The 26,644-nt window shown below is 46.0% G+C and overlaps 2 protein-coding genes across 2 annotated transcripts; both read left to right on the forward strand.

Moving 5' to 3' along the window:
- The first annotated feature begins 499 nt into the window (after window positions 1-499).
- Window positions 500-21,631, forward strand: atp1a2a (ATPase Na+/K+ transporting subunit alpha 2a). The gene is made up of 24 exons (XM_037276119.1): window positions 500-553; window positions 2,975-3,031; window positions 4,067-4,126; window positions 4,741-4,944; window positions 6,467-6,580; window positions 6,649-6,783; window positions 7,419-7,536; window positions 7,737-8,005; window positions 8,335-8,533; window positions 9,465-9,574; window positions 10,996-11,130; window positions 11,647-11,726; window positions 12,246-12,355; window positions 13,291-13,466; window positions 13,993-14,129; window positions 14,219-14,369; window positions 15,260-15,428; window positions 16,228-16,382; window positions 17,292-17,415; window positions 18,642-18,787; window positions 18,855-18,985; window positions 19,189-19,290; window positions 19,370-19,461; window positions 21,293-21,631. The coding sequence occupies exons 1-24, from the start codon at window positions 542-544 to the stop codon at window positions 21,319-21,321; spliced, it is 3,015 nt and encodes a 1,004-aa protein (XP_037132014.1). The 5' UTR covers window positions 500-541; the 3' UTR covers window positions 21,322-21,631.
- A 355-nt stretch (window positions 21,632-21,986) lies between these two features.
- sdhc (succinate dehydrogenase complex, subunit C, integral membrane protein) lies at window positions 21,987-26,351 on the forward strand. Its single transcript, XM_037276129.1, has 6 exons — window positions 21,987-22,061; window positions 23,100-23,162; window positions 23,242-23,343; window positions 23,612-23,673; window positions 24,482-24,645; window positions 26,149-26,351. The coding sequence occupies exons 1-6, from the start codon at window positions 22,045-22,047 to the stop codon at window positions 26,254-26,256; spliced, it is 516 nt and encodes a 171-aa protein (XP_037132024.1). The 5' UTR covers window positions 21,987-22,044; the 3' UTR covers window positions 26,257-26,351.
- Window positions 26,352-26,644: the final 293 nt, after the last annotated feature.

Consider the following 26,644-nt stretch of genomic DNA (forward strand, 5'->3'; position numbering starts at 1 on the left):
TTGTAGATAGCGCAGACGTTTCTAATAAAGTGACTCATCTGCCCGCCGAAAGAACACAAGTGCAGAAGAAGCAACAGAAGGCAAGAAGCACAAAAAGTCACGTTGGCAGGCAGTGTGAAAATATGGCAGGATCACCGGCGACATCTGTCCTGTGGGCCGGCCGGCGTATGCTCCCAATATGCTAACGCTAATAGCAGATGAACCCGCCCACCTGACTGAATTTTTTTACCTTGCGGTAACCAGACATATCCGCTTTGTGCGACCTACAAAACCACAGCCCGTTTTGAAATTAGGTTAAGTTTTCATTCAGTGTTGTAAGCAGGTCGGGTAGGGTGAGGTGAGGTGAGGGGGGTCAGCACACAGACCGACCGTTTCGCCTTCATAGGGTCGATGGTGGGGGACTGGGGGCTTGCCTGGCTCGGGTTACCCCTGTGGGCGGGAAGGGGAGAGCAGGATATGTTGTCAGGCCCCCCTAAAAAGCCACGCGTGTTTGGGGTGGCGCTGGTTAACTTCTGAAGCTGGCGGCTTGTGGACGTCCAACATGGGCAAAGGGGTAAGTTTATTTCTTTCCTCCCTCATTCCTTTGTGAAGATATTTGACATCAATATGAGTCAACTGTCAAATTGGTAACACATGCTGACCACATTTGAGTCCAAAATGTGAGCTGCTGCTGTTATTTCGCCTCGACTAAACACTTTGGCATTTGGCTTGAGAATATTTCTTGCAATAAAACAAGACTTGACTGAAGAGGCCACTCAAACTTTTCATTCACGAACATCAGTGCACATCCAAAAAAATAGCTCTTCAATTCAAATCATGTAGTTTTTGACTTTGTTAATGTTTCAACTAGAAGACGTATCATAGAAAATCCTCTTTTTTTGCTTTTATATTCATTTTATTATGTACTTGGAGTCTCCAATATTGTAGAAAAGTGTAATCTATCCCTCCAGATGCTGCAGAGATATTTTTATGATCTGTTTGGGGGCTATTTTTTACTCCGTTCAGTTTTCTCAGTTTTCTATTACGTGTTTTTATCTATTACATCACATCCGTTGGGGCGGGACTACGAAACAAGGTAATGGGTGTGGCCAAACGATTTCGCGAATCCGCCATCTTTGTTACTCGGAGAGACTTTTGTGGCCCAAACAGCGGAAAGATCAAAATGTTCCGTTGTTGGATACATCAATCCACACAACTCATTGCACCCGTGCCCCAGCATCAGAACCTCAAAGAAATGCCTGGTCAAATTTTAGTTTTCAAGCAGTATTTCCACATCCTGCTTGTTCAAGGATGAGTGTTCCAGAAGTCATTTTGTCAGTATAGAGAAGGACTCGCCCGAAAGACTTTGTTTCGTTGATGGTTCAGTTACTTCAATCTATGGAAACGTCAGACACAGTAAAGCGGTAAGCTTGAGATGACACAAAAATAATAATATTGTGTGTCTATACACTCGTTTTCACAGCATTAGCTGTGCGCTCTATCTTTTCACTTCTTGTGGATGTATTTTGTGTAGTTGTATCAGATGAATTGCATCGAAGGTAATGTATTTTTCTTGGGGAACACAATAATGTGTTAAACGAATTCATTAGCTTCTCGCTAGCGCTAGCATTAGTTCACTTCGTAGCTACGAACAGTCACAGTAGGCTTTTAACACAACTCACAAATATTGAATGGAAAATCTATAAATATATGCTGATAAAAAGTCCCAAAGTGATGATGATGAACCCATGTAGTGTAATTGTGTTGAAACTTTTTGTACAGTTTGTGAGGCTTATTAAACTGTGCTCTGATTGGGTTAAATCTTTCATTGCAAAAATTGCACCCAAAATATAAGGAAAAAAAAGCATGAAACGGATACAAAACATCTGCGGCGATGATGGGCAGGTCCAATGATTGCTGGAGGCGGAGCCTGAACATTTTCAATGATTTCCCTTGTGCACTCTCTGAGCTGCTTGTTTCAGAAAGGAAGATAAGACTTGAATAAGCCTTTATTTGTCTTGGATCTGGGAAATTCCACAAGACCGTGGCCTCATTTGGAATGTATGGCGTGAAAAAAACAAAAGTCTTCATCCAGCATCTGCGCTCACATCGGATGGCTGCATTATTACAGACGAGAAGAGCATGAAGTCAAAGTGGCTGGTTCCATGATAGAACTAGCTACCAAATTTCAAGTGTCCAAGAGAAGCTGCCTTTTCCCCCAAAAAAGGGGACTCTTTCCCGCAAAGTAAATTAGCCACAAAAAAAAGCTCCCGATTGCTTTGCTCTAACTTTATTTCCAACACACTTAGCATCTCAGGATGAGATGAGCAAATATCCTTCCCGGTTTGATTTTTATTTGCATAATGACGCAATTGTGTTTTTATCGGTCGCCGTCGGGCCCCATTCCATTTAGCTTTATGGCAGGACAGGAGGGGGTAATCTTGTCGAAGAATTGCTCTGCCAGACACCATTTCGGGCTTTTCGCTGCCGCTTTGGCTCCGTTTGATTACTTTTCCCTCCGTGCCTGTTTTGGGGTAGGTGGGCGGGCGCCATGCGCTTGCAGAGACTGACAGCGGCAGGTGACTTCCGCCTTCCCCTGGTGACGAGATGATTAGCATGCGCCGCAGGCGCTCTTTCACGCGCAGAGTGTGAATGCGCACAAGATGCAAACGTAGAACCGAACTAATCTATTCTTCAAATCCAGGAAATACGAATAAAAAAAACCAGATATCTTATATTGCACAAAATGTACAGTTCATTTAAAAAAAATATTACAATCACTGCAAAAAATAATGGCATTTAATTTTAGAACTTGTTTAGGTGTTGAGGGTTGTGAAAGATTATTTGAAACAAGCTGTGATTTGATAAAATCTTAACACTGTATATGACATATTGGACAAATACTAGACAAAAATATTTGGGGAAAAAAGTATTTTGAATAAAGACAAAGTACAACCTTTTTATTGGACTGATGATGTCATCTTGGTCCCTGCAGTGTGGCACAAAGAAGAAAAAACGGGATTTAGAGGAGCTGAAGAAGGAGGTGGCCTTGGTAAGCATCTTGACATTCACCAATAGCATTAGCATTTGGTGTTTGAGTTGTATGGAATGCAATACGTAGCGATCTATAAAATGGTAAATAACATTGATGAAAATCCCCTTGTGGCTGTGAGCGGCATATGCAGACATGCTACACTGTTTTTTTTAAAAATTTTTATTGCTTTGTGTAAAATGTCCACAAAATGGTGAAGTGTCTGGGCTAACAAAAGTAATGCTTGGACGAAAGGTGCTGAATCCGCTGAGTCCCGGTGTCAACACTATGCGTACTAGTGGGATTAGCATTTCGCATTTTTAGTCGTATATCAGATGACCGACTCCCAATGGCCGCCACACACAAGCAAGTGCCTTCTTGCTGGGGCTGCTTCGTATTCTGACGCTGAATAATTTGTGGGCTACCGGCAGCGTGGGGCGACTCTACGCCTGTGTCAGAAACACCAGCGTGAAATGCGGCCTCACTTCTTCGCCGTTGGTTGTCTTATGAAGCGCCACTTGTCAGACGGAGCTTTTTGGCGCAGAGGATCCTGACAAGTGTTGCGCTCAGCTTTCGTCAGCCCGCCCTCATCCTCGCTGGCTCTCTGTCAGCGTGATTTTTGCTCGCCGTGTTCAGTACAGCAGACCTTAGGAATGCTTCGGTGACTTTGTAAATTACGTGCAAAAAAAATTGGGCAAATTCCGAAAGTGCTGTTGACTTTTGGCGTGATGTTTAATAATTGAATAACGACATAGCTAAATAAAATGGACTATTAAATACAACTAAATCAATGAAGCCATTAATGAAAGTGACTCATTAATAAATTTCAACTTGGAAATATTGTTTTCATTTCTGCAACCTGCTACTTTCTTTGACCTTATTAATTATTAGTAAGTGATTAATTATGGAATGCTTTTTTTAATGTAATGGTTTTTTTAGTTATTTAATGGAACGTTTGATTATTAAATGGTATTTTAAATTATTCACTGACTTTCACGGCACCGCCGGGCTGTATGTACACCGCCGCTAAAAGCATTGGGCTTTTTTTTTTTGCAGGATGACCACAAAATCTCAGTAGATGAGCTGTGCAAGCGATATGGACTGGACCCTGCCACGGTACGTACACAAAGACGTACAGTATGTCGAGTGTCCTTGCTCACCTTGGTCGCGTTACCCCTCAATCACCCACACTTTTTTTTTTTTGCGGCTGAGAATGTCGTTAAAAAAATGGTGGCAATGTTCCAGACAGCCAATTGATGTGTTGACACACTAAACCGCAAGCCAAGCGGTCGATGAGATCTCACAAGGATCGTGTGCAAATCAAAGTATGACACATGCCCACACGCACGCACACAGTGTGACCAAGGCAAAGCTACATCTCACGCCTGATTTTTATTGGGTGTCAGAATTAGGACAAAATGTTCAATAAAGTTACATGTGGCAGTTTTATAGTGCTGGCGGGGGGAGGCTGGCAAATGGGCAAGGCACGCAACAGAACAGTGGGGGGAAGTACTGATGTATGAATACCTGGCGGTTATACTGTCTTTAAATAAATTTGAAAATGCTCCAAAAAATGGAGCAACTAAAGGCACTTTGATGCAAGGAGAGCCAAAGGCGCCGTTTGTTGAATGCTCTAAAAGATACAAAATGCCGTAAGTCACGTCCAGATGCTCACTGCCTTTGCCGCCGCCACAAACCCACGGTTTTCTTGGTCCTCTTGACTCCCGCAGGGCCTCACCAACGCCAAGGCGGCTCAGGTTCTGGCCAGGGACGGGCCAAACGCCCTGACGCCACCGCCGACCACGCCCGAGTGGATCAAGTTCTGCCGCCAACTGTTCGGCGGCTTTTCCATTTTGCTGTGGATCGGCGCCATCCTCTGCTTCCTGGCCTACAGCATTCAGGTGGCCACCGAGGATGAGCCGCCCAACGACAACGTGAGGGCCCCCGCCTGTGCCGCATCCACGCCGCGTGCACCTCACAACCACCCGACGCTGTCCGGTACCAAACGTTTTGAAGCAGGAAAACAAATTCTCTTTTTACACTTATTCGGAGAAGGAGCGTGGTTCATTAGGTCAAGGATGAACACCATCATCTCAGCAAACAAGCTGAGGTGGGTGCTTTTGCGCTCACTCGTTGGTGGTCCTGTAAACAGCAAGGCCTCTGAAAACGCATCCGAGTTATAATGGAGCATCGGTAACAGAATAATGGAAGACAAGCGTCACTTACTTGGCCGCATAAGCTCGCTTAAATACGCCAGCAAATGGAGCCGAGCAGTCATCCGTTGTGCCTTTTATGGCCGCCGGCCGGCCATTACGCAATCATTATTCAGCATTTAGAGGCGTTGCGTAATGGAGGGCGTCGCACGGGGGGGCGAGGCGGATCGGGGGCTGGCGTGCGCGGCGGCGATAACATTAATCTCCCCCTTACGATTGCCATCTCGCCACGTTGTGCGGGCGACTCGTGTTCCGCCGCACGCTTCAAAGCCGGCAGCTCTGTCACTCTCCGCGCATGCATAATGCACCGTCCATGAACAGCCGCGCTAGCTCTTAGCACCAATTAGCGCTAACAAGACATGTGGGCCATAAACACGGCAATGACGGACACTGAGAAATGTCTTCACAGGTTGAGTGTGTAAATACGCAAAGCAAATATTATGCTGGAGAGTCGGACAAAAAGTTGCGCCCTGATGGTGCCACTAAAAGCAATTTTTATTCCAATTTATAGGGCAAATTTGTCTTGGAAGTTGCGGTACACTGATTCACTCTTTTCCTCGTGGAATGTTTGACGTTTCCGACTTTTATCAAATGCCCCCTCGTGAGTGCGGCGAAGTAAAAGAGACATTCGGCAGAAGCATCGACGGGAAGCCAAAGCGACGAGGCATTTTGCGAGGTAACAAATGTCTTTCTCGCTCCGCTGGATTTGTACACGCCCGCCGAGTGTGTCGTCGCTGTTGGATAAACGTGCGAAAAAGAAAAAAACGAAAGGCTGAGGCAAAAATTTCAAGAGGGATTTGATGTTCCGGGACGCTGGCTTCATGAAGGCAGCAGCTGGCTGCCAAAGATGCTCGCTGAAAATATGAGAGAGGCTTCATGAAAAAGAATCGGCGCCTGGCCAGGGTGTCTCTTCTCGGACTCTGTCGTCCAAATGGACTGGAATAGAACATGAGGACTCACTTGCTTGAAAATCTTTTTTCATCAAAGTCTAGATTGAAGCAAGCATTGGCAGTCCCTCAAAAAAACACCGAGTGGTCAAGATTGGACATTTTCCTGCATGTGGGTCATGACGGTCGTCATGTCACCGCTGCAAGCTTTCAAGGCAGTCAAACTGAAAAAACAATCGACACGCTATCAAAGTTTTGCAGGGGCCCGGCGCCCTGCAAGAGACAGACCCGCCCTATAAAACGAGCCAACGTCACCGCGACGAGAACGATGCCGTATCCATGTCTACTGTTTGCAGCTGTACCTGGGCGTGGTGCTGGCCGCCGTGGTCATCATCACTGGCTGTTTCTCGTACTACCAAGAGGCCAAGAGCTCACGGATCATGGACTCCTTCAAGAAGATGGTGCCTCAGGTGAGCGGTGCCAAGTTCCTCCATTCAGAGAAAGCCGCATCACCCGACTCGTGTGTCTTTGGCCGCAGCAAGCCGTGGTGATCCGGGAGGGGCAAAAGATGCAGATTGACGCCGAGCTGGTGGTGCAGGGAGATCTGGTGGAGGTCAAAGGCGGCGATCGCATCCCAGCCGACCTCCGGGTCGTCTCCGCCAGCGGATGTAAGGTGAGGGCACCGAGCGGACTGGGATTTGACGGCGACAAAATACTTAAGGCAAAAAAAATCAAATAAAACAACTAGGTCCTCCTCGACAGTAGTTGGCGCTATACTGAATCACCACCTTTCAGAAAGGCTGCTTTTTTTTGTCATAGTGTTCAATGACATTTTATGGATCCAAAGTACTCAAGGTATCGGCGGTGAATACTCAAGGAGTGAATACTCGTAGAGGCATCCGTCTGAAAACAAGTGCAATCAAACATCCCTAATAAGGTCATTTACGATAATCAATACGAAAATATGATAAACATCCTCACAAAAAAACAAATCTATAAAATTTGCGTCACAAAACCAAACGATACATCTTTCTTTCTGTAGCTTTGCTGCATGTCGCAACTTATTGTTGTGTGACTTTCTCTTTAATACTTGTCACATTTTATCAACAAAACTATTTGTAAACAACCTCATTATCATTATGACTGCTGAGTTATTTGATGCCATTTTTTATTTTTGTAGAACAAACGAATTAGTCGTCCTCACACGCTTGACGACCTTAATGATGACAGATTACAGCTTTTTTTTTTTTTTTTTTTTTTTGGACCTGACAAGTGCGTTACCATATGTCACTGTGTCTCCTTCCAAAGGTGGACAACTCGTCTCTGACCGGCGAGTCGGAGCCTCAGACTCGCTCTCCCGAATTCACGCAGGACAACCCTCTGGAGACCCGCAACATCTGTTTCTTCTCCACCAACTGCGTGGAGGGTCAGTAGGCCACATCTGGAGCCGGCTCGCTCTCACTAGCCACACTTTGCTTTGACTTTATCGGGCAGCGGGGCTTCTTTTTCCACATCTAGACCCAGATTAGACATTTAGCAGGAGGGACTCAAAGGTTTCGGTTGTTAGAAAGCTCATCTGGGTGGTGTCCTCCGGAACCGCTGTGACGGGTCGATCTCTCGCCCCAGGCACAGCCCGCGGCGTGGCGATCGCCACCGGGGACCGCACGGTGATGGGCCGCATCGCCACGCTGGCGTCGGAGCTGGAGGTGCGGCGCACGCCCATCAACATCGAGATCGAGCACTTCATCCACATCATCACGGGCGTGGCCGTCTTCCTGGGAGTCAGCTTCTTCGTGCTTTCCTTCATCCTGGGCTACACCTGGCTGGAGGCAGTCATCTTCCTCATCGGCATCATCGTGGCCAACGTGCCCGAAGGTCTCTTGGCCACTGTCACCGTGAGTATATGATGTACCTGAAGAGAAAAATGGATTTGTCTGAATTGCGGAGGTTTCTTCATTCGTCGCCTCATAGAGTCGCAATGTATGCAAATGAGCCACATGCTGCTTCACCAAGTCCAAACACACAATTATGTGATGGTGTGCGGCAGCCAGCCCCGGTGAATTTCAATGACTCGCACGAATGCGCTTTGATGCATCACGCCGGCATGTTGAACGTGTGCGCCGGTCATATACAGTATTTATGTCCCAGATGGCCCTCAAACACATCTTGCTCCACCGCTCCTCTTCATCATCTTTCGCTTTCATCTCGCTCTTCTTCCTCCCAGGTGTGCCTGACCCTGACGGCCAAGCGCATGGCCAAGAAGAACTGCCTGGTGAAGAACCTGGAGGCCGTGGAGACGCTGGGCTCCACCTCCACCATCTGCTCGGACAAGACGGGCACGCTGACGCAGAACCGCATGACCGTCGCACACATGTGGTTCGACAACCAGATCCACGAGGCCGACACCACCGAGGACCAGAGCGGTGGGTAGGAGGGGGGAGGAGTGCGAAACCACCTGCCGAAATTCATCTGTTCAGCGTTCACTCACAGAGCGAGCTGGGCTGCTGCAGTGCACGCCGTCGCTTCGATTAATTGAACTGCAGCAGCAGCAGCAGAGGGGGGCGCTTGGTGTACGCCGCCTTCCCAGCGCTCCTTGAGTAACATTGGGTGTTTGAAGCATAACAATAAGCTGGCTAACCTGGCGAGAGCCACACACGTTTAACTAAATTGCAACAAGATGTACTCGAACTGCACACTTTCCAAACTGGGTGAATGGTGGAGGAATGACAAATCCCTTAAAAAGCGGGAGGCACATATACAAACTATTGTCCTTACTTTAGAGGCAAAGTAACCTGCTATTTTGTTTGTTAACCCACCAACAGTTTGCATGTTAGCAGTTGATCAAGTCTCCTTTGAAATAGGCCTACTGGTAGTAGCTATCTTACTCAAAGCCATGATTAATGTTTATACTAGCTAGGTCATCTTGTTAGCAAGACAGTATTTGATCAATTCTGATTCAAAAGAGTAGCCGTATTTACTTTCATGTAAAAAGGAGGGCGACTCATTGATATGAAAGCAGCTGCACACTCGTCAATCCATCCGTCTTTGCTTACATTCTGCCTCTGAATTCAGCAAACCGGTGACGTGAAGTGAAAAATGAATGCAGAGGGTACCCACGCTGAAGTGAAGGTCATTTTCACAGAGATTGCTTCAGAGAAATCATCATACAAATGTTGGAACGGATATAGATTTAAATGGAAAAATCCCAGTGGAAAAAAAGTTCTTGTTACTGACCTGCAGTCCTTCTGTGCTATTGTGTGAGATGTGGCAGCTAACTGCTAGCATGCATATTGCATGACTCCATCATCACAACAACAGAATTTCACACTGCTCCCATCGCCGCTCTACTTGCAGGTTCGTGTTTTGACAAGAGTTCTGCGACGTGGGCGGCATTGTCCCGCGTGGCTGCCCTGTGTAACCGGGCCGACTTCAGAGCGGGACAGGAGCAAGTCCCCATCTCGATGGTGCGCAAACTCTCAACGCACATGACAAAAGTTTCCATTCAGGAGTAACGCTTGCACTTGTAGTTTCAGTAGGAATATTTAAGGTGGAACACGATCCTATAAATTGTTTGTGTGTCATTTGATCCATTCTCATTTGATATCCGGTTTGATTCGTAACATACGCAAATAAGCACAAATGTTAAACCTTGCACCGCTAGAGCGGGATACTCTTAGCGCTTGTCCACACTGACCCTAGCTGTTAGCATACTGGCTGTTAGCATGCTATCCTTTGCCTTTTTGCTCGGTGCCAAAGTTAAAACGGCAACGCAAAGTCGTCATCTCAGTCTTCTACTAGAATTGCTTTGCGTAGAACTTTTCCCCCCTGCTCATGAATCTCTCAGAGCTCCACAGGTGTCTGCAGCCAATTAAAAGTGCATAAAAAGCGTCAGTACTTTCACACTCTAATGCAGAGTGTCAGCAGGGAGCAGCCAAGCCTTCACAGAACTCTATTATTAGGATCTAAATAGCACTTTAATGGAGCTGCCGCCAGAGTGGACTTTAATTGATTGACATAATGCTGTAAAAAAACAGCCTCCTCAATAACATGTCATTACATTTTATAAGAACCTTTGCATAATTGGCTATGCCGACCATGTATGAATTTCAATTAGTCATGTTGCGGAGTTCAGGGAAATGGATGACCCCTTAAGTGTTTCTGGGGATGACCTACTCCGTTCCCTCATCCGCTTACATTATCAAGGGTCCAAGGATATTTTTTTGCATTGAATTGGCCACTTTTTGCAAAAAAAAGGAACACATTTTTCTATACACAAATATGCAAAAAAAAAATCTGTAAAAAGTCCTGAGTTATATCATTCAAACTTGTAGAGTTCTCAAAACGTACCTGGTACTTGTTAAAAATAAAGCTCCCACCTTTAATCACACTCAAGACACATTTTGCCACATAAAGCTGCAGGTAAAATCCTCATTAAATTGCTGTGGCACTTTCTTGCTATGTTAGCATTCCACAGTTAGCTTTTTAGCATTTGAGTAATTCTCAATTACAATAAGCTACCCTTTAATCAATGGTGCCACAGGCTTTTCTGTACTCAGTATATACTGCTAGCATTGTTTGCTACCATGCTTGATTTTCTAATTTGATCTATTTATTTTTTGTACACCATGATTATTGTCAAAAATGTCATTCTCGATTCATGTTACCATTGTCGGAAAAGTGCAAGGACAATAAGGCTACAATTCTGGGTGATGCAGCTCTACTTTGCATTATTAATGAGCGGCATAATGTGAGTGAACAATACTCTCTGGGGTGCAACTTTAATCAATTAAAGAACACCCGCAGGCAAAAGCTTCCGTTGCACCGTGGCAAAGACAAGCCTCTTTTCTAGCTGAATCGCTAACGTGCGCTTCTGTGTTTCCTGCAGCGGGAGACAACGGGAGACGCATCCGAGTCGGCGCTACTTAAGTGCATCGAGCTGTGTTGTGGCAGCGTTCCGAAGATGCGAAGCCTCAACGACAAGGTGGCCGAGATCCCCTTCAACTCCACCAACAAGTACCAGGTATTTTGTGGCAAAAATGAACAGATGAAAAAAAAAATACAATTAAGAATGCCCCTTTCAATTATCATTACCCTGGTTAAAAAATACCTGACGACAACAAGAAAAAAAGAGAAAGGTATGATGTTAGATTTTTTAAGAACTGCCCCAGCAAGCACAAAGAGGACCTCTTCCTCTCGAGTGTTGGCGTAATCGTAAAACACTAACTAAGAGAAGCTCCAGGCCTAAGTAATCGATCTAAGCCGATCAGCCGCGAGGTCCCGCCCACTCGCTTTGATTAACTTTAATGGACGTCATTATTTCATGGTGCTCTTTCCCTCCCGGCGGGGGCTGGGGTGCTTCAAGTAAAATGCGTGTCAAAGTAAATATTTAACATTTAAATCATTCATTTGATTTATGTTTATTTCATTTTGTCGCATGCCGCAGCACCGCAGGAGGACAACGGTGATTTATTGATGCCCTCTAACTGGATCTTGCTGCTCCCCGCCCCCACCCCTCCGTCTCTCTCCTCTCTTAAAGCTCTCCATCCATAAAGCAGAGGACAATCCTTCCGGTCATATTCTGGTCATGAAGGGAGCGCCGGAGAGAATCCTGGACAGGTTAGTGCATCAATAATGGATCAATGGCAGACTGGCCTCGACACGTACCGGTGCGCAAAAAGACTGCAAAGCTGACCTGTGTTTGGTCTCGCAAACGGCCAGTGAGGGCAAGCGCTTACTGCCAACAGACTGCGCGCGGCCTGCCTGGCCGGACCATGCCTGACCATCAACTTCTGACATTAGAGTCAAACTACTCACCGTATATACTAATAAGCATTTGGATATGAATCTTTGCTTGTATGGCTGGCCAATTTTTAAAAATTTCTCTTCAATCACAAATCCAATTGACTGATTTGAATCGTTTTTTGTAATTTGACAATTTCTTTTAGGTCGTGGAAAAGACAGAAATACAAATTTCTTCAATACATAATTGTCTCCACCTTCAAATACGTATCCTGAATTTAGAAACACTCTCGGGATTGACTCAAGCGGGCAAAAAGCAGCCAGCAAAACTCCAGATTTGCTGACAGTCTATATTTTACTGGCTCATTAGCAAATGGGTTCTTAATTTTCCCGCAGGTGCAGCACCATCATGCTCCACGGCCAGGAGCAGCCCATGGACGACGACTGGCGAGATGCCTTCCAGAACGCCTACATGGACCTGGGCGGGCTCGGGGAGCGAGTGCTCGGTGGGTCGTGTTTTTGCTACCCGCCCGGGAGGAGTTAGATAGCGTCGGGGGGGGCGGGAGGGCGTCCATTATCTTTTATCTTCTCCTCGGCTAAGAACCAAATGTCCCTCGTAAGAAGTGCGCCGTGTTTATCGCTGCACTTTATCCAAATGAGAAGGCTCGCCGCCTGGACCCACCCAAACGCTGAGGAGACACAAAATGTTGGCGACGCGTTTACAGCGGCTGCAGACGTTCCTCAACTGCAACGTAAATCTATTATATGAAGACTTCAAGGCTACGGCGGACGGACGCCGCCGTTGATTAGTAGCGCAAGAAGTCACACTTTGGATGCAAAATATCGCAATCAATCCCAAAGCCTCAAAGCTTTCACTCGCTCAATATTTCTTGAGTACAATTCTGGGGGTATCGAACCCTTTTTAAAATGACATTGTCGGCACACAACTATTATTTAATAATAATATAATGAAAAAAAAATGTATATATATATACTTTTTTTTTTCTCATTATATTATTATTGAATAATAGTTTTTAGATATATACATACTTATATATATATATATATATATATATATGTATATATATATATATATATATATATATATGTATATATATGTATATATATGTATATGTATATATATATATATATACATACATACATACATACATGTATCATATATATATATATGTATGTGTATGTATGTATGTATGTATATATATATACATATACATATAAATATATATATATATATATATATATATATATATATATATATATATATATATATATTATACACACACACACACACACACACACATACATATTATTTAATTTAATTAAATGGGCAACATCAATCCATCCGTTATCTATAAAACATGCTTTTTTTAAATTAATTCTAGTTTTCGCTATTCAACTGTCTTGTGTGATTTTTTTGCAGGCTTCTGCCACCAGAACCTGCCGGCGTCTCAGTTCCCCCGAGGGTTCGCCTTCGACTGCGACGAGGTGAACTTCCCCACTGAGAAGCTCTGCTTCCTGGGCCTCATCTCCATGATTGATCCGCCGCGCGCCGCCGTGCCCGACGCCGTGGGTAAATGCCGCTCTGCTGGCATCAAGGTAATTGTTTTTGTCTAGAGGCGAAAGCTGTTTCCCGCCGCGTCATTTCAATACTGATGAGAAGCGCTCCTCGGAAACTTCCGGCCGTGTCGTCTATCTACATATCATATCCATATAGACGTGTTTGTAGGGCGGCGTGCAAATAAAGATGCGGGCGGACGACGCGTGTTGCATTTGAAGCTCAATCGTAGAAGATTTGCCGCCCAGGTTGGAGGCTTTCTGTGATGTTGGCGCAAATTTAAGTGAAGCGTGTCACCGCGTTTGGTCTGCGAACATTCTGCTCCGGCTACACGTCGGAGGCCCACCCTGACTGACGGATATTTGTGAGAACCAACGACGGCTGATTCTGGAGGACACGCTCATACTCCCGAAATTTCAATATACGTGTGTGTGTTCTAGTTTGGGGAGTATGGCGTTATCACAGCACAGCTTCGGCCACACGTTTTTCACCAAAGCGCTAACGTTCTTGCGATGGGCCCCGCGGTATCTTACGTGGAATGATGCCGGGACGATGTTGTGCGCTCAGGTGATCATGGTCACCGGCGACCACCCCATCACGGCCAAGGCCATCGCCAAGGGGGTAGGCATCATCTCCGAGGGCAACGAGACGGCGGAGGACATCGCCGAGCGCCTCGACATCCCGCTCAGCCAGGTCAACCCCAGGTACCTCGGTTTCAACTTTTTTCCGCATTTGCCTGGATTTTGCAACGGCGTGCCAAATGAGGATGATCACAGCCCTCTCTGCCACACAGGGACGCCAAGGCCTGCGTGGTCCACGGTTCGGACCTGAAGCACATGAGCGCCGAGTACCTGGACGACCTACTGAAGAATCACACCGAGATTGTGTTTGCCCGCACTTCGCCGCAGCAGAAGCTCATCATCGTGGAGGGATGCCAGAGACAGGTGAGGGAAGGAGGGACTATAAATGTGTCTTATGTTCAGGGTCTTGAACTTACTATCTCCCTATTTTTGTTGTTGAAGAGACCGTGTCTTTGTTTCAGGTCCCAATATGTGATTGTGTGCATGCGTCTTGTCTAGGTGTCCTTGAAGAACTTTTTTACTGCTAAAAATGGCAAAATAAGTAAAGAGTCCCACATGGAAGAGCTGTTTGCCTTTGTGTGCTAGAAGTGGTCCCGTCCCGTCCATCTTTTCCTATGTTTTGTTTTTCTTGTGTATTTCTGTCTGTTTGTATGTGTGTATGCGTTCCTGTCCATGTTCATTCATGGGGAATATGTCTCTTTTCCGTCGGCATCTACATAGAAGGACACAAGATATTCATGAGGATCGGACCGTGCGCGAGTGTGTGCTAAGAAGCCTGAATGTTGTCGTCTTAGGAAAGCATGTGGCTGCATACCAATGTGGCCGCTCAATGTTAGCGTGTGTGTGTGTGTGTCGAATGAGAGTCTGTTTTGAATGCACTTGAATGTCTAAACTGGCCATTGCCACTGAAAACAGGTTTGTGTGTGTGTGTGTGTGTGTTTATTATTTCAGTGTGAGTAGGCAGCGACGAATAGCCGGTTGAGCATACGTAATTGTGTGTACTCGCTATATTTTAATCTATGCCTGTGGCGTCTGTGGGTGAGCACACTTGAGGTCAAACTCCAATTTCCCTCCGGACTTCCTCTCACTGTGCCCGCCGAATGATTACGACTCAATTCCATTGCTCGTTTAATCTCCCCGGAGACTCTCTCCAAAAGACGTTATTAAGAGGAAAGTGCGTGGGGCTTAAATCATGGCACTTATCTCACACTTCTTGACACCACCCCCACCCTCCCACATTTGGGGGCACCCAGGGGGCCATCGTGGCCGTGACGGGTGATGGCGTCAACGACTCGCCGGCCCTGAAGAAGGCCGACATCGGCGTCGCCATGGGGATCGCCGGCTCAGACGTTTCCAAGCAGGCGGCCGACATGATCCTGCTTGATGACAACTTTGCCTCCATCGTCACCGGCGTGGAGGAGGGTGAGTGAGCGAGGGAGGGAGGGAGCGAGTGGCAATGGCAGCAAGTCACTCGTGGAAAAGACTTGATTTATAATAATAATGATATGAAACGTGTCGTAATCACGAAACGGCGTCACTCCAGTAATCGATATTAAAGCATTGCTAGTAATTACGGACCTGACACGATCAGCATCTTCACACAGTTGTCGTTGTTCCTGACATCAATTTCAAGTTATTTTCACCAAACTGGTCAGCGTAGTAAACTTTCAATAAGTTTGCCTTCGGCGCTCGACAGATGGGCTATGCCAAATCGCAAAGCATTTTAGCCTACACCGCCACGTGTGGGCGGAGCCTTTGACACCAGTTTCAGCAATCGACATAACGTTTTGCGTGGGCTGTAAACGTTGCCCTTTCGGCTTTCAAAAGCGCGCGCATGCACGTAAACGTAGCGAGCGAGCGGAAACGCGGCGCTATTTTTCCTCAAGTCACAATCGCGAAACGCTTCTTGGTATATAAAAAAACATCCCAGATGGCTCGGGGATGTCTTGCATGAGCACCGAGCTTGCATATTTATGATCAGGCCTCGCGCACACAGAGGGGACTTTATGCAAACAACAATCTAAAGCGCTCTGAAAGGCGAAGGGGGCCGCCAGAGACTGGTGTTTAATCTAAAGCGGCAGCAGCCGCGGCTAATAAAGTCCCTCCCTGGCGCTGGAGGCAGACGCCTTTTCAATTGACTTCAAGTCCGGAACGCCGGGAAAAAGAAAAGCCGGTCTTGATGATGAGGATCGTTGATGCCTCGCTCGTTTTCTGTCTGCAGGACGGCTGATCTTCGACAACCTGAAGAAATCCATTGCGTACACGCTGACCAGCAACATCCCTGAGATCTCGCCCTTCCTGCTCTTCATCATCGCCAGCGTTCCCCTTCCGCTGGGAACCGTCACCATCCTCTGCATCGACTTGGGCACGGACATGGTGAGTGGCGGCCATCAAACGGACAAGCCCTGAAGAGCGGGCCGGGCCCTCTTTTCATGGTCAAAATGGCCGCTTCACAACAATATGGCTGACTTGCTTTTTTCAATTCAAGCGTGGGTTCTTGATATCTTTCCGCTTCCACCGCCACTTACGATCGGTTTGTCACACGCGAATCGTTTGCGCTTGTAGTACCGAACGGAATCAAACGTAAACTAACAAACACCAGTCAAGTCTTTCACTTCTTGGTGTGTCTCTTCTCTTTTGTTGGTGACGGCTTACGGCCACCAGACGAGTGGCGTGCCGACAGTCTCTGGCGACACGGGAAGCACGATGACGACAGTGAAACGCTTTCAACGTGAACGCTGAGTGTCAAGCGCTGGTTTTGTTCCCGTTGTCGCTAATGGAGGTCGCCGCAGAGCCCGCCACTAATCCGTCCCGCTGACAGACAGTATTTGTTCTTTTATCTGGCAGAAAAGGCGTTCAACTTACAGAAGCATTAATGGCGGCTGAGACGATTCCTCTGATTCCCAGTTTAGCCGTTGTTCCTCCGCACGCGTGCGGAAAAAAAAGAAAAGACGAGTTGTGGCAGGTTGTTAGGAGTTTGTCAGTATGTTGCCATTCAACTCTGCGGCGTCCCATCCGAGGTGTTGTTGGCGACACCTTCTGAGGTTATTCTTAGCCTTTACTGGCAAAATGCTCATCAAAGTGCGGACGGTGGCTCACACTTGGATTTAAGAAAAAAAAAATCGAGCAATCAAATCAGCGTGCGTCCACTTTTTGGGAGGTGACAGCTCGAACTGCAGGTGCCGTCGAACATACGACATCGGCTCAATAGCTTTTATGACACGCAATGCAAATTTCCAATGAAATGTACTAGCAGTCGTCGATGTGTGAATCCTCCGCCCGCAGGTTCCTGCCATCTCATTGGCCTACGAGACAGCGGAGAGCGACATTATGAAACGGCAGCCCAGGAACCCCAAAACGGACAAGCTGGTCAACGAGCGACTCATCAGTATGGCCTACGGCCAGATCGGTGCGTACCGGCGACGCTTTGCGGCGTGGATGGAGCAGAAAATGTGTAAGAGTGTGGAAAAGGCGCCCACCCAGTGTCAACATGGGGATGGCTCAATGCAGCGCTGCCTATCCATCAAATTCCAAACAATCAAACAGGGCAGACATGGATCTTGTGTGTTGCAGCAAATTGAGCGTAGCCAATGTGAGCACATCCCACTTCATCTCGGCCTCCTGGGCTGCCTTTCATGTCTACTCTGGCTTGAAATGCAGTCGACGGCACGGGGACAAACTCCAAAGGCTGGCAACATTTCACAAACCTCTCCAAATGGGTCAAAAGAAGGCGGGGCGCCACCGGACGGTGCCAACGACACGGCCCAATGATATCCGGTCGCCTCTTTGAGCGCCGCCGACGTAAAAACATTGAAGATTGATAACGGAACGGGGCCTCCCGGAGTGGACTCTGCGGGAGGTTCTTAAACAGCATGTCCACCACGGTAGACTGGCTTGACATTAGAAGCACTTATTGGCTTTTTGTGGCTGCTTCCGGCCGTCCGAAGATCACCCGATCGTTTCTTACAAGAGGCGGTGGATTTTGATTTAGGAGAGCTTCAGCACTCCCAGAAATGGGCCTCTGGCATAAATGGCTAAATACGATACAAACTGAAGATGAAAGCGGCAAGAATGTTCTCAAAAGGTGTCAGACGTAGCATCTTCCTCGCACCGCTGACCGATGACGTTCCATTCTCGATACTCTGAAGATTCTAAATGGGTTAAGTGGAATCAGTTGATTACATTTTGCTCATTTCAATTATTCCCCCCGCTTTTCATCAGTGCGATGCCGCCGGAACTTTTTTTTTTCTTTTTAAATGAGCAGAATTTCTATTAGTGCTCACTCGCTCAGCGGCTGGCGCTGGCGCCGGCGCCGGCGGTTTCCCCCTCAAATCAGTTTGCTGAAGAGCGTCTGCCAAATGATGACATGAAAATGCATCATTGCACACTGATGAGGCTGACGAACCGAAGCTCGGCTCACTTCATTGGCCGCACCTGAAAAATCCCACGCTAGCGTTCTTGGATGTTTTGACTGTGTCTGGCACAACCACATTGCCTCATACATGTACAAATTTGCTCTCCTCTAAACTGTGTTTTTAAAAAATCAAAAAAAATCAACATAGACCGGAAAAAAAGTATTTTTGGGCGGGCTGCATTTCTTCACAACTTGAGTTCTGTCTCTTTGTGTGTCACCAGGTATGATTCAGGCTCTGGCCGGCTTTTTCACTTACTTTGTCATCTTGGCTGAGAATGGCTTCCCGCCGATGACGCTGCTTGGCATCCGCATCAACTGGGATGACCGCATGGTCAACGACTTGGAGGACCTTTATGGGCAGCAGTGGGTGAGGACCCCTCATGCACGCACGCACGCACGCCACCGCATTAGTAAGTGACATCGGCCTTCCTCAGACCTACGAGCAGAGGAAGATTGTGGAGTTCACGTGCCACACGGCCTTCTTCTCCAGCATCGTGGTGGTGCAATGGGCTGACCTCATCATCTGCAAGACCAGGAGGAACTCGCTCTTCCAGCAGGGCATGAGGTGAGCTCTAAGCTCAGGCTCCGGTTGGAAAATCTGACAAATCTTGCGCAGGTGTGTGTGGTTGGAAACAAATTCAAAAGGCAGGTCGAGTTCGAGACCAAAGATAAAGCCTCGGCGGAGACAGAATGGAATCAAAGCCTCGGCAGAGACTCGTTGGACCAGAATGGATTCATTGATGTTGTGTTGCGATGATCCGTCCACAGGAACAGGATCTTGATCTTTGGCCTGTTCATTGAGACGGCCCTGGCGGCGTTCCTCTCTTACTGCCCCGGAATGGACGTGGCCCTGCGCATGTACCCGCTCAGGCAGGCCACCCGTTTGAATACAAGCGCCATTTTGCCCTTGTCATTGTTGACTTGAATTCCTCCTCTCTCGCTTCCCCAGGATCGGCTGGTGGTTCTGCGCCTTCCCGTACAGTCTTCTGATCTTTGTCTACGACGAAGTTCGTAAATTAATTTTACGGAGGAACCCCGGAGGTAAGTGCGCTTATTAGCCAGAGAGCCAGATGAAACGCTTTCCCGGCCGGCGTCTTTGTCTTGTTCATAAAGCAGCCCGAGAGTAAATTGCATCGGACTCGCGTGTCGAGAGCCGTGAGTGGCAATTTTCCCGCCAGAGCGACTTTGCGGCGTCTCTCGTCCCGGCTCAGCTTTGTGATTTTGATCAAAACAAACATCCTGGCGTATCGAGAGATATTAGCAAGCAATCAGACGGCCCTCCTGAAATTGCCTCGCTTTTGTTTTTTTAATCCAGCCCCCGAAGCCACTTTCCCATGACAATGTGAAATTTGGTAGGCATATCTTAGAAATCCAAACCTGAAAAGTCTGACATGTTGGTTTGGAGCAGTCATTTTAGGGTCATTTCAAGGGCTCCTTGTCTTAGAGGATTATATTCTTTTCTAGTTGTGTCTATCATGAGTAGACCCACAAAAAAGTTTCAAACATCCGTGCCCAAACACATGTAGTGTTTTGAAACGGATGTTTTAGGCTCATTTCTAGTGCTCTGTCACTCCCTAGACATTTTGTCCTATGATACTCAAAAAAAACAGATGATAACATGAAATTTCATAGCAAAATGTATCATGACTAGACCTGCCAAAAAAGGCACACAGGAGGTCTTTGATTTTGGTTTCAAGCAGCAAATTTTGAACACCAATGATAACGCCACAGTGTCCCAACGTGGACTTCATTTGTGCGTGTTTATCAAGTTGAAACTCGCAAGTTTGCATGTCGAGTGCCATTTTGTCTGTAATCAAACGGCCCAGACAAGCCGTAATCATTTCAAATGCTGTGGAAGCCTCAGCGTTGCACGCAGCGAAGAATTATTCAGCACTCAGACACCTTAGTTCCCGGCGCCGGGGCGGCCCGAGGTCTCCTCATGAATAAAATATGGCATTCATAATAACTCTGGAGTGACAATATTCGAGTCAATATCAATACAAAGCGAAAATGCCGGCTATCCGTGTTGATAGGGAAAGAAATGCAAATGGTACAATTTGCATCGCTATAAAAGACCGAAAGGGCGAGCCGGCTGATGTCGTTACTGACAAGTACTTCTCAGAGAGTAAATGCAAAAATAGCTTGTGTCCCGTGTCATTAATAATCATTGACGAGGCCCCGTTGAGTTATAGCTAACTGCACTCGACTCAAAAACAGCTCAAATCTGGTTTTGGGAGGACGCTTTATTGTTGTAAAATGGCCGCTTTTTTTTTTAGTAGCAATCTTAACATTTTACTCTCGTAAAATGTAAAGACACAGGAAGTCAGCCTTTTTGGGCTCATTTGAGGCTTTCTAGTTCAAAACCCGGCTTATCAGTTCCAAACAAAGCATTGATCACCGCTGGCGGCTTTGAAGCCATCTGATTGTTATTGTGGTAAATTAAAAAAATCCTGCAATGAGTTGACCGACGCTTGCCTGCCGGCCGTGTTTACGTTCTAATCCGGCCCCGCCGCAGGAAACAGATTACGCTTGTCAACAGCGCGGGGAGCAAAATAACGAGAGAGGAAATTACGCGGCGCCCGATGAAGAGTTACGAAGACTGTGAACAATGGATCAAAATTTGCCGGGACGATGACGGCACGGGTCACAATAACAATTGATGGTGACAGTTAATCTTCTCTGTTAATGCGCGTGTCACAGCCGGCTGATCAGCGCGTCTGGAGAGTTACGAGCCGATTCATTTGCAGAAACAAAAAGCGCCGTCAGTGAATGCCAAAGAGGATATGAAGGCTTGCGTTCTTCTTTTTTTTTTTTTTTTTTTTTGCTTTGCTTTTGTTTTGACGCTGCCGCCTCTGTGTTTCTTGTCTTGCAGGCTGGGTGGAGCAGGAGACTTACTATTAGCATTCACAAGACATCAGCGTCCAAGTCCAAGAGTGAGTGAGTTTGTCTGTCTGAAGCAGTATTTGCACGGAACAGATGACAAATATAATTAGCCTGAAATGATCAGTTTGTCTGTCTGAAGCAGTATTTGCATGGATCAGATGACAAATATAATTAGCCTGAAATGATCAGATGCTAATAATCGCCACTGAATTTAGGCTTTTGAGTGTTTGTACTAAAGAAAATGGCACACCGGGATTCGTCAATGTATCATGTATCCTCTGCTTGGCTGGGGATTGGTTGCCAAATAAAACAAATTACACAAAACTCATTCTTTTGAAGTATAAATATACATTACAAAAAAATGGGACACTGGCATTCGTCCATATATCAGGTTCTGCTTGGCTGGGGATTGGTTGCCAAATAAAACAAATTACACAAAACCTAACTCATTTTTTTAAAAAGTATAAATATGCATTGTTCAGTGGGATTTATGAAATGAAGAAATAAGTCTTTGGGAAAAGCAACATTGAATGTTTTTGTAAAACAAAATTAATTTGCTTTTGTACTATCTATTACTTGTACTATTTTTGTTCACATTGTTTAACACCCAGGGATCTATTATTATTATTATTATTTTTATTATTATTACTATTATTATTATTACTATTATATCCTGTTAAAAAAAACACGTTACATCACTTCCTCCACATAACGTCACTTCTGCTCAGTGTACGTCAAAACATGGCGCTGCTACTAAGGTCAGTATGTTTGTTTTCTCTCGGTGAAGATTTATTGAGGCTTTTTGTCGGTAGTAAAATGACCACGAGTCATAGCAGCAGGGTTTCGTTGCGTCGGAGTTGAATCTGTCCAGCATGTTCGGTTCGTTTCGACAGGGGAGAAATTATCGCGACTTAGAGCTAGCTGGCTAACGCTAACAACGTTAGCACTTGACCAAAGTGCGAGTTGTAGCTTCTCGAAGCATAAACACGGGGTTTTGTTCGAATATATTGGTTTTTCTTTACCGTCGAATGTGACTATTAGTGTCTAGTGTTATTCCGTTAAGCGTTACATCTTTTGTTTATCTCGAAGTGGTTCGTCCTTCAGTGAACCCGCATCGAGGTAATCTCACCTGCCAAGACGGCCGCTGTGACATGATACAAAAACAGAAATAAGAAACAAGGATGTGTGACGAAAAGACGGAAGACCGGAGAGTCTGTTAATACTTAGAAAGCAAGGATGAATGAAGAATTTTGAAAGGAAACAAGTAGGTATGGAAGGACAGATGGAGGAAGGAAGGAAAGATAATAGGATTGTATGAAAAGTTGAAAGGAAGCAGCTAACCTCCACTTTCAGGGTTCAAACAAAGTCAGCTTGCACTGAAACCGACTCACAAACTCTTGTAACCCAAATTTGAAACTTGAAAACTAAGCCTGGCTTTAAACCGTAATTGCAAACTCTAGCCTGGCTTGAAATGTCAACCCTGACTTGAAACCCTACTGTGAAACGGTCAAGCTGTATAAAATGTTAGTGACTAAGCGAGCCACTTCAAACAGACAGTCAGTACTTTGAACGCCATTGTCTCGATGACCAACTTTGACCTGTGAGTTACTTCCAAAGTTACTTTCTTAGCTCAGAACAGTCAGATTAGACTGTCATGCAGGTCATTGATGTGTTTAGATAGATGTCCGGTTTCTAGGCAACTTTTCAGGGATTTGTTTAACTTGCTGTTAGCTGTTGTATCGCATAGCAACATGAAATTGATGGCTACCATTTTGAAATGTAACTCTTGTGTACAGGTCGTTGGCCCGTCAGGGCTTGTCCGCCTCCAGGCCGCGGTGCAGCGTCCTCTACGTCAGGCAGTACGTACGCTAATCAGCAAACGCAAGCATGAAGTTCAATACGTTGTATCAATGTCTTCAATGTCTCTTGCGGTTTCAGTGCTGCTCCAATGGGAACCACCGCCAAGGAGGAGATGAACAAGTTTTGGGCCAAAAATACCAGATTGAACCGACCCATGTCGCCTCACATCACCGTTTACAAGTATGACAATGTGTGCTAGTTATTGAACATGGGACAGGATTTATAACTGATGCAGGGGTCACCAAGTCGGGTTCCGGAGAAGAAAATAATGACTAGTTCTTTAAAAAATATGTAGTTTTGTGAAAGAAAATGTACATTTGTCTCTATAATAAGATTTATATTCCCTTGAGAATTGTTTGAAGACTGCTTTTAAAGGTGCTACTATCTGACTGACAGATGACCATTGTGAAGCTTTTAATATTTTTTTTTTCACCTCCCCACCCCCCAGATGGTCGGTCCCCATGATGATGTCCATCACACACAGAGGAACCGGGGTGGGCCTCAGTGGAGGTAACGCATCTTATTAGTTTGATTGTGTCCTCCGCCCACACTTACACGACTTCTTCGTGACCCCCAAACATTGACACCTGGAGAAATCTCCTCGTGGCTGTCTTGGCTGTGAATCGCTGCAGCGAGTGCACTCAAAATAAAATTCCTCGGCTATTTGTATTATGCGTGCCGAAGCAAGCTGGCGATGAAAACAGCTTGCCGTCGCGCATGGACAGCGGCGTCAACGCTGATCTCTGCCCGCGTTGGATTCCGTTTGATTTGCATGCTGATGGCTTCTCGAAAAGGTCAGCCAGCTCGTCTGCCAATCGGGGAGACAAATTCACTTGGCGAGTGTGCTCGCCTGTCTGGCCGTCAAAGTGCAAACGCGCACAAAACACTCTTTGATGAAAGCATCGCAAGGCATCCGCTTGCTTTTCTTCGTCGCATTGATTGATTTTTGCCACGCATTTTCCTTTTAAATTGCAAGAAACAGTCCTAATCTTAGAAACAGGAAGTTAATACTAAAGCGGGCGGGGCTTCACCTTGCCGCAACATTAGCGTCCTTGATGTGATTGATATGCTTTCGTTTTCCTTCCCGTGTGTCCCCAACACGCCTCTGTACGAACCAAAGGAAAAAAGAAGCCCTTTGAAATATTGACACAAGCAAGCAGTGTGTTTTTTCCTCATAGATCTTCTGGCAAAGAAGAAGAATGTCACGGCGTAACATGTATTGATTTGCGGCTCATTTTCCTCGTGAATGACTTGTTTATACCGGCCTGGATTGTATGGAGATCAATAACGCGGCTGTCTCTTTGGTCCCGGCCGGCAGCCATTTCCGCCTTTGCCGTGGCCGCTCTGCTCCTGCCCGGCAGTTACGCGCACTACCTGGATCTGGTCCACTCGCTCTCCGTCGGCCCCGTCCTCATTGGCCTGGCCAAGGTGGCCATCGCCTTCCCTGTCTCCTTCCACACCTTCAACGGAGTCCGACATTTGGTGAGCAAATACACAGGGGAATTAGATTTGTTTTTTTTCATTCTTTGTGACAGCCACTTTTCAAAATGGATCAAATGAATTGATGCCCTTGAATGTTTTACATCCAATGCGCCATTCAGTTTGTTTTCAGAACAATACCAGTAGATGTCACTGATATTGATATTAATTCCTACTACTTTGGATGCACACTTGAAATGATTCCATGTGAATATATCCTTGAAATAGTTACGCAAAAATGGTGGCAATATTTCATCGAGTTTTCATTTTTGCATAGCTCAAGAATCTTTCAAGTCATAAGTCTTGTTAGTCTTTTTCCTGTCTTTCTTTTGAATGGCATCTGTGCGCCAAACGGTCAGCCATTGGTGACCTCTGCACTCGAGTTGACTTCATTACGTGCACGCGTGCACAAACCCGCTGAGAGCGCCAAAGCGCTCTCCTTTGCTTGCCACCCGAGCTCCTTTTGGAGGGCGACGCGCTGCGTATTTGGACAAACACCTCCTTGAATCTCAAGTCCAGGCATTGCAGAGTCGCGCCATTCTTTTCCACGCGCCCGTCTATCTCTCCAACAGAGAGAAAGGCCGGCCGACACTTTGATGAATGGCGCCTGTGCTCTTGTGACGCAGCCAAAGCGCAAGTGTTTTTCTTCAATTATTACTAAAATGCCGCACCGCAATCTTGCGGCGCAGTCGAGAGCTCCAACAAGGAAGAAAAAAGCCTCCTTTTATTCAAGCAAAATGGCCACTATACAATTGTGCACTCGATTTTCAACACACACTTTTATTGCTTTTGTGTGTGTGTGTGCGCGCGTGTGTGTTTTTGTTTCTGCAAGCCCCTTTGTTATTTTTCATACTTATCAAATTTGACATTTTAAGCGAAACGACAGTGGAACCTCCAAGTTCAAGCAAAATCTGCTACATTTATTTACTGTTTTTGAAACCACTTTCCTTCACGGGATACTGAACGTAGAATACAAGTTGAAAAGCATGCACGATATTAACAGGACGAAAGGAAACTTGACTCATAAGCAGAAGTCGATGAAATGGCCTTCAAATACCACAGCGAAAAAAAATTCCCATTTGCCAAGTAAGGAAATGGCAGTCGTTCTAAAAGAAAAAAAACCAACCTCAGTTTGTTAATCGGCAACAATTCAACGTCATGAAAAGAGCCGTCAAGTGTCACAACTGATGTTTGCAGCTTTTAAGCAGCTGCCTCGGGTCAAACGTTTCCAACGCGCATCAAAATCAAAACAGACGACATGCCTCCCTTCCAGCCTTTCTTCTCTTGTCACCTTCTTCTCTTTACGTGCACTGTATGGTGATGTCGAGGACAAAGAAAAGCCCATCATTTTCAAACGCACATATGTATTTGACTTTCCCGGAAACGTCGGTTGGACTTTGGAGGTTCTACTCCGTACGCCGTTGTGGTGTTTTCCATGCTCAGCTATTTCTCTGTCTTTATTTTTTCACCCCTCTTTCTCTTCCCTCTATCACCCCAAACTGTAAGTGGTGGGATCTGGGCAAAGGCTTCCAAATTCCCCAAGTGTACCGCAGCGGCTACACCGTCATCGGCCTGTCCGTCATCACCGCCATCTGCGCCGCCACGCTCCTCTGAGGCTGAGTGCAAAGTGTTTTTGTATGTTCTGAACAAAAAAAAACAAAAAAACAATAAAAGAGTTCTGCATGTGTATGATGTATGTATGGCCCAGACAATGTCTTGTCACTTTTTTACGGCGCAAAACGGGTCTTCCCGACTTCTTTCCGTGTGAATATCTCAAGTCTGTTTTTCAGCCTCTATTAGATTTTTGACACTTTCATGTTGGCAACGTAGCAAACGTTCAATCTTTCCCGCCAAATTTCCAACTTTCTTACTTTGATACATTGTCCATTTCCGATCTTTCTCCAAAAAATCAAATCGCAGCTGCTGCATGGACTTCTCAAAAATGAATGAAGACTGCAAATGCAAGCAAAATGTTGCTGCGGCTTTTGTGATCCCCTCAAAG

This window comes from Syngnathus acus, chromosome 17, assembly GCF_901709675.1.
Source record: "Syngnathus acus chromosome 17, fSynAcu1.2, whole genome shotgun sequence".
NCBI classification, from domain to species: domain Eukaryota; kingdom Metazoa; phylum Chordata; class Actinopteri; order Syngnathiformes; family Syngnathidae; genus Syngnathus; species Syngnathus acus.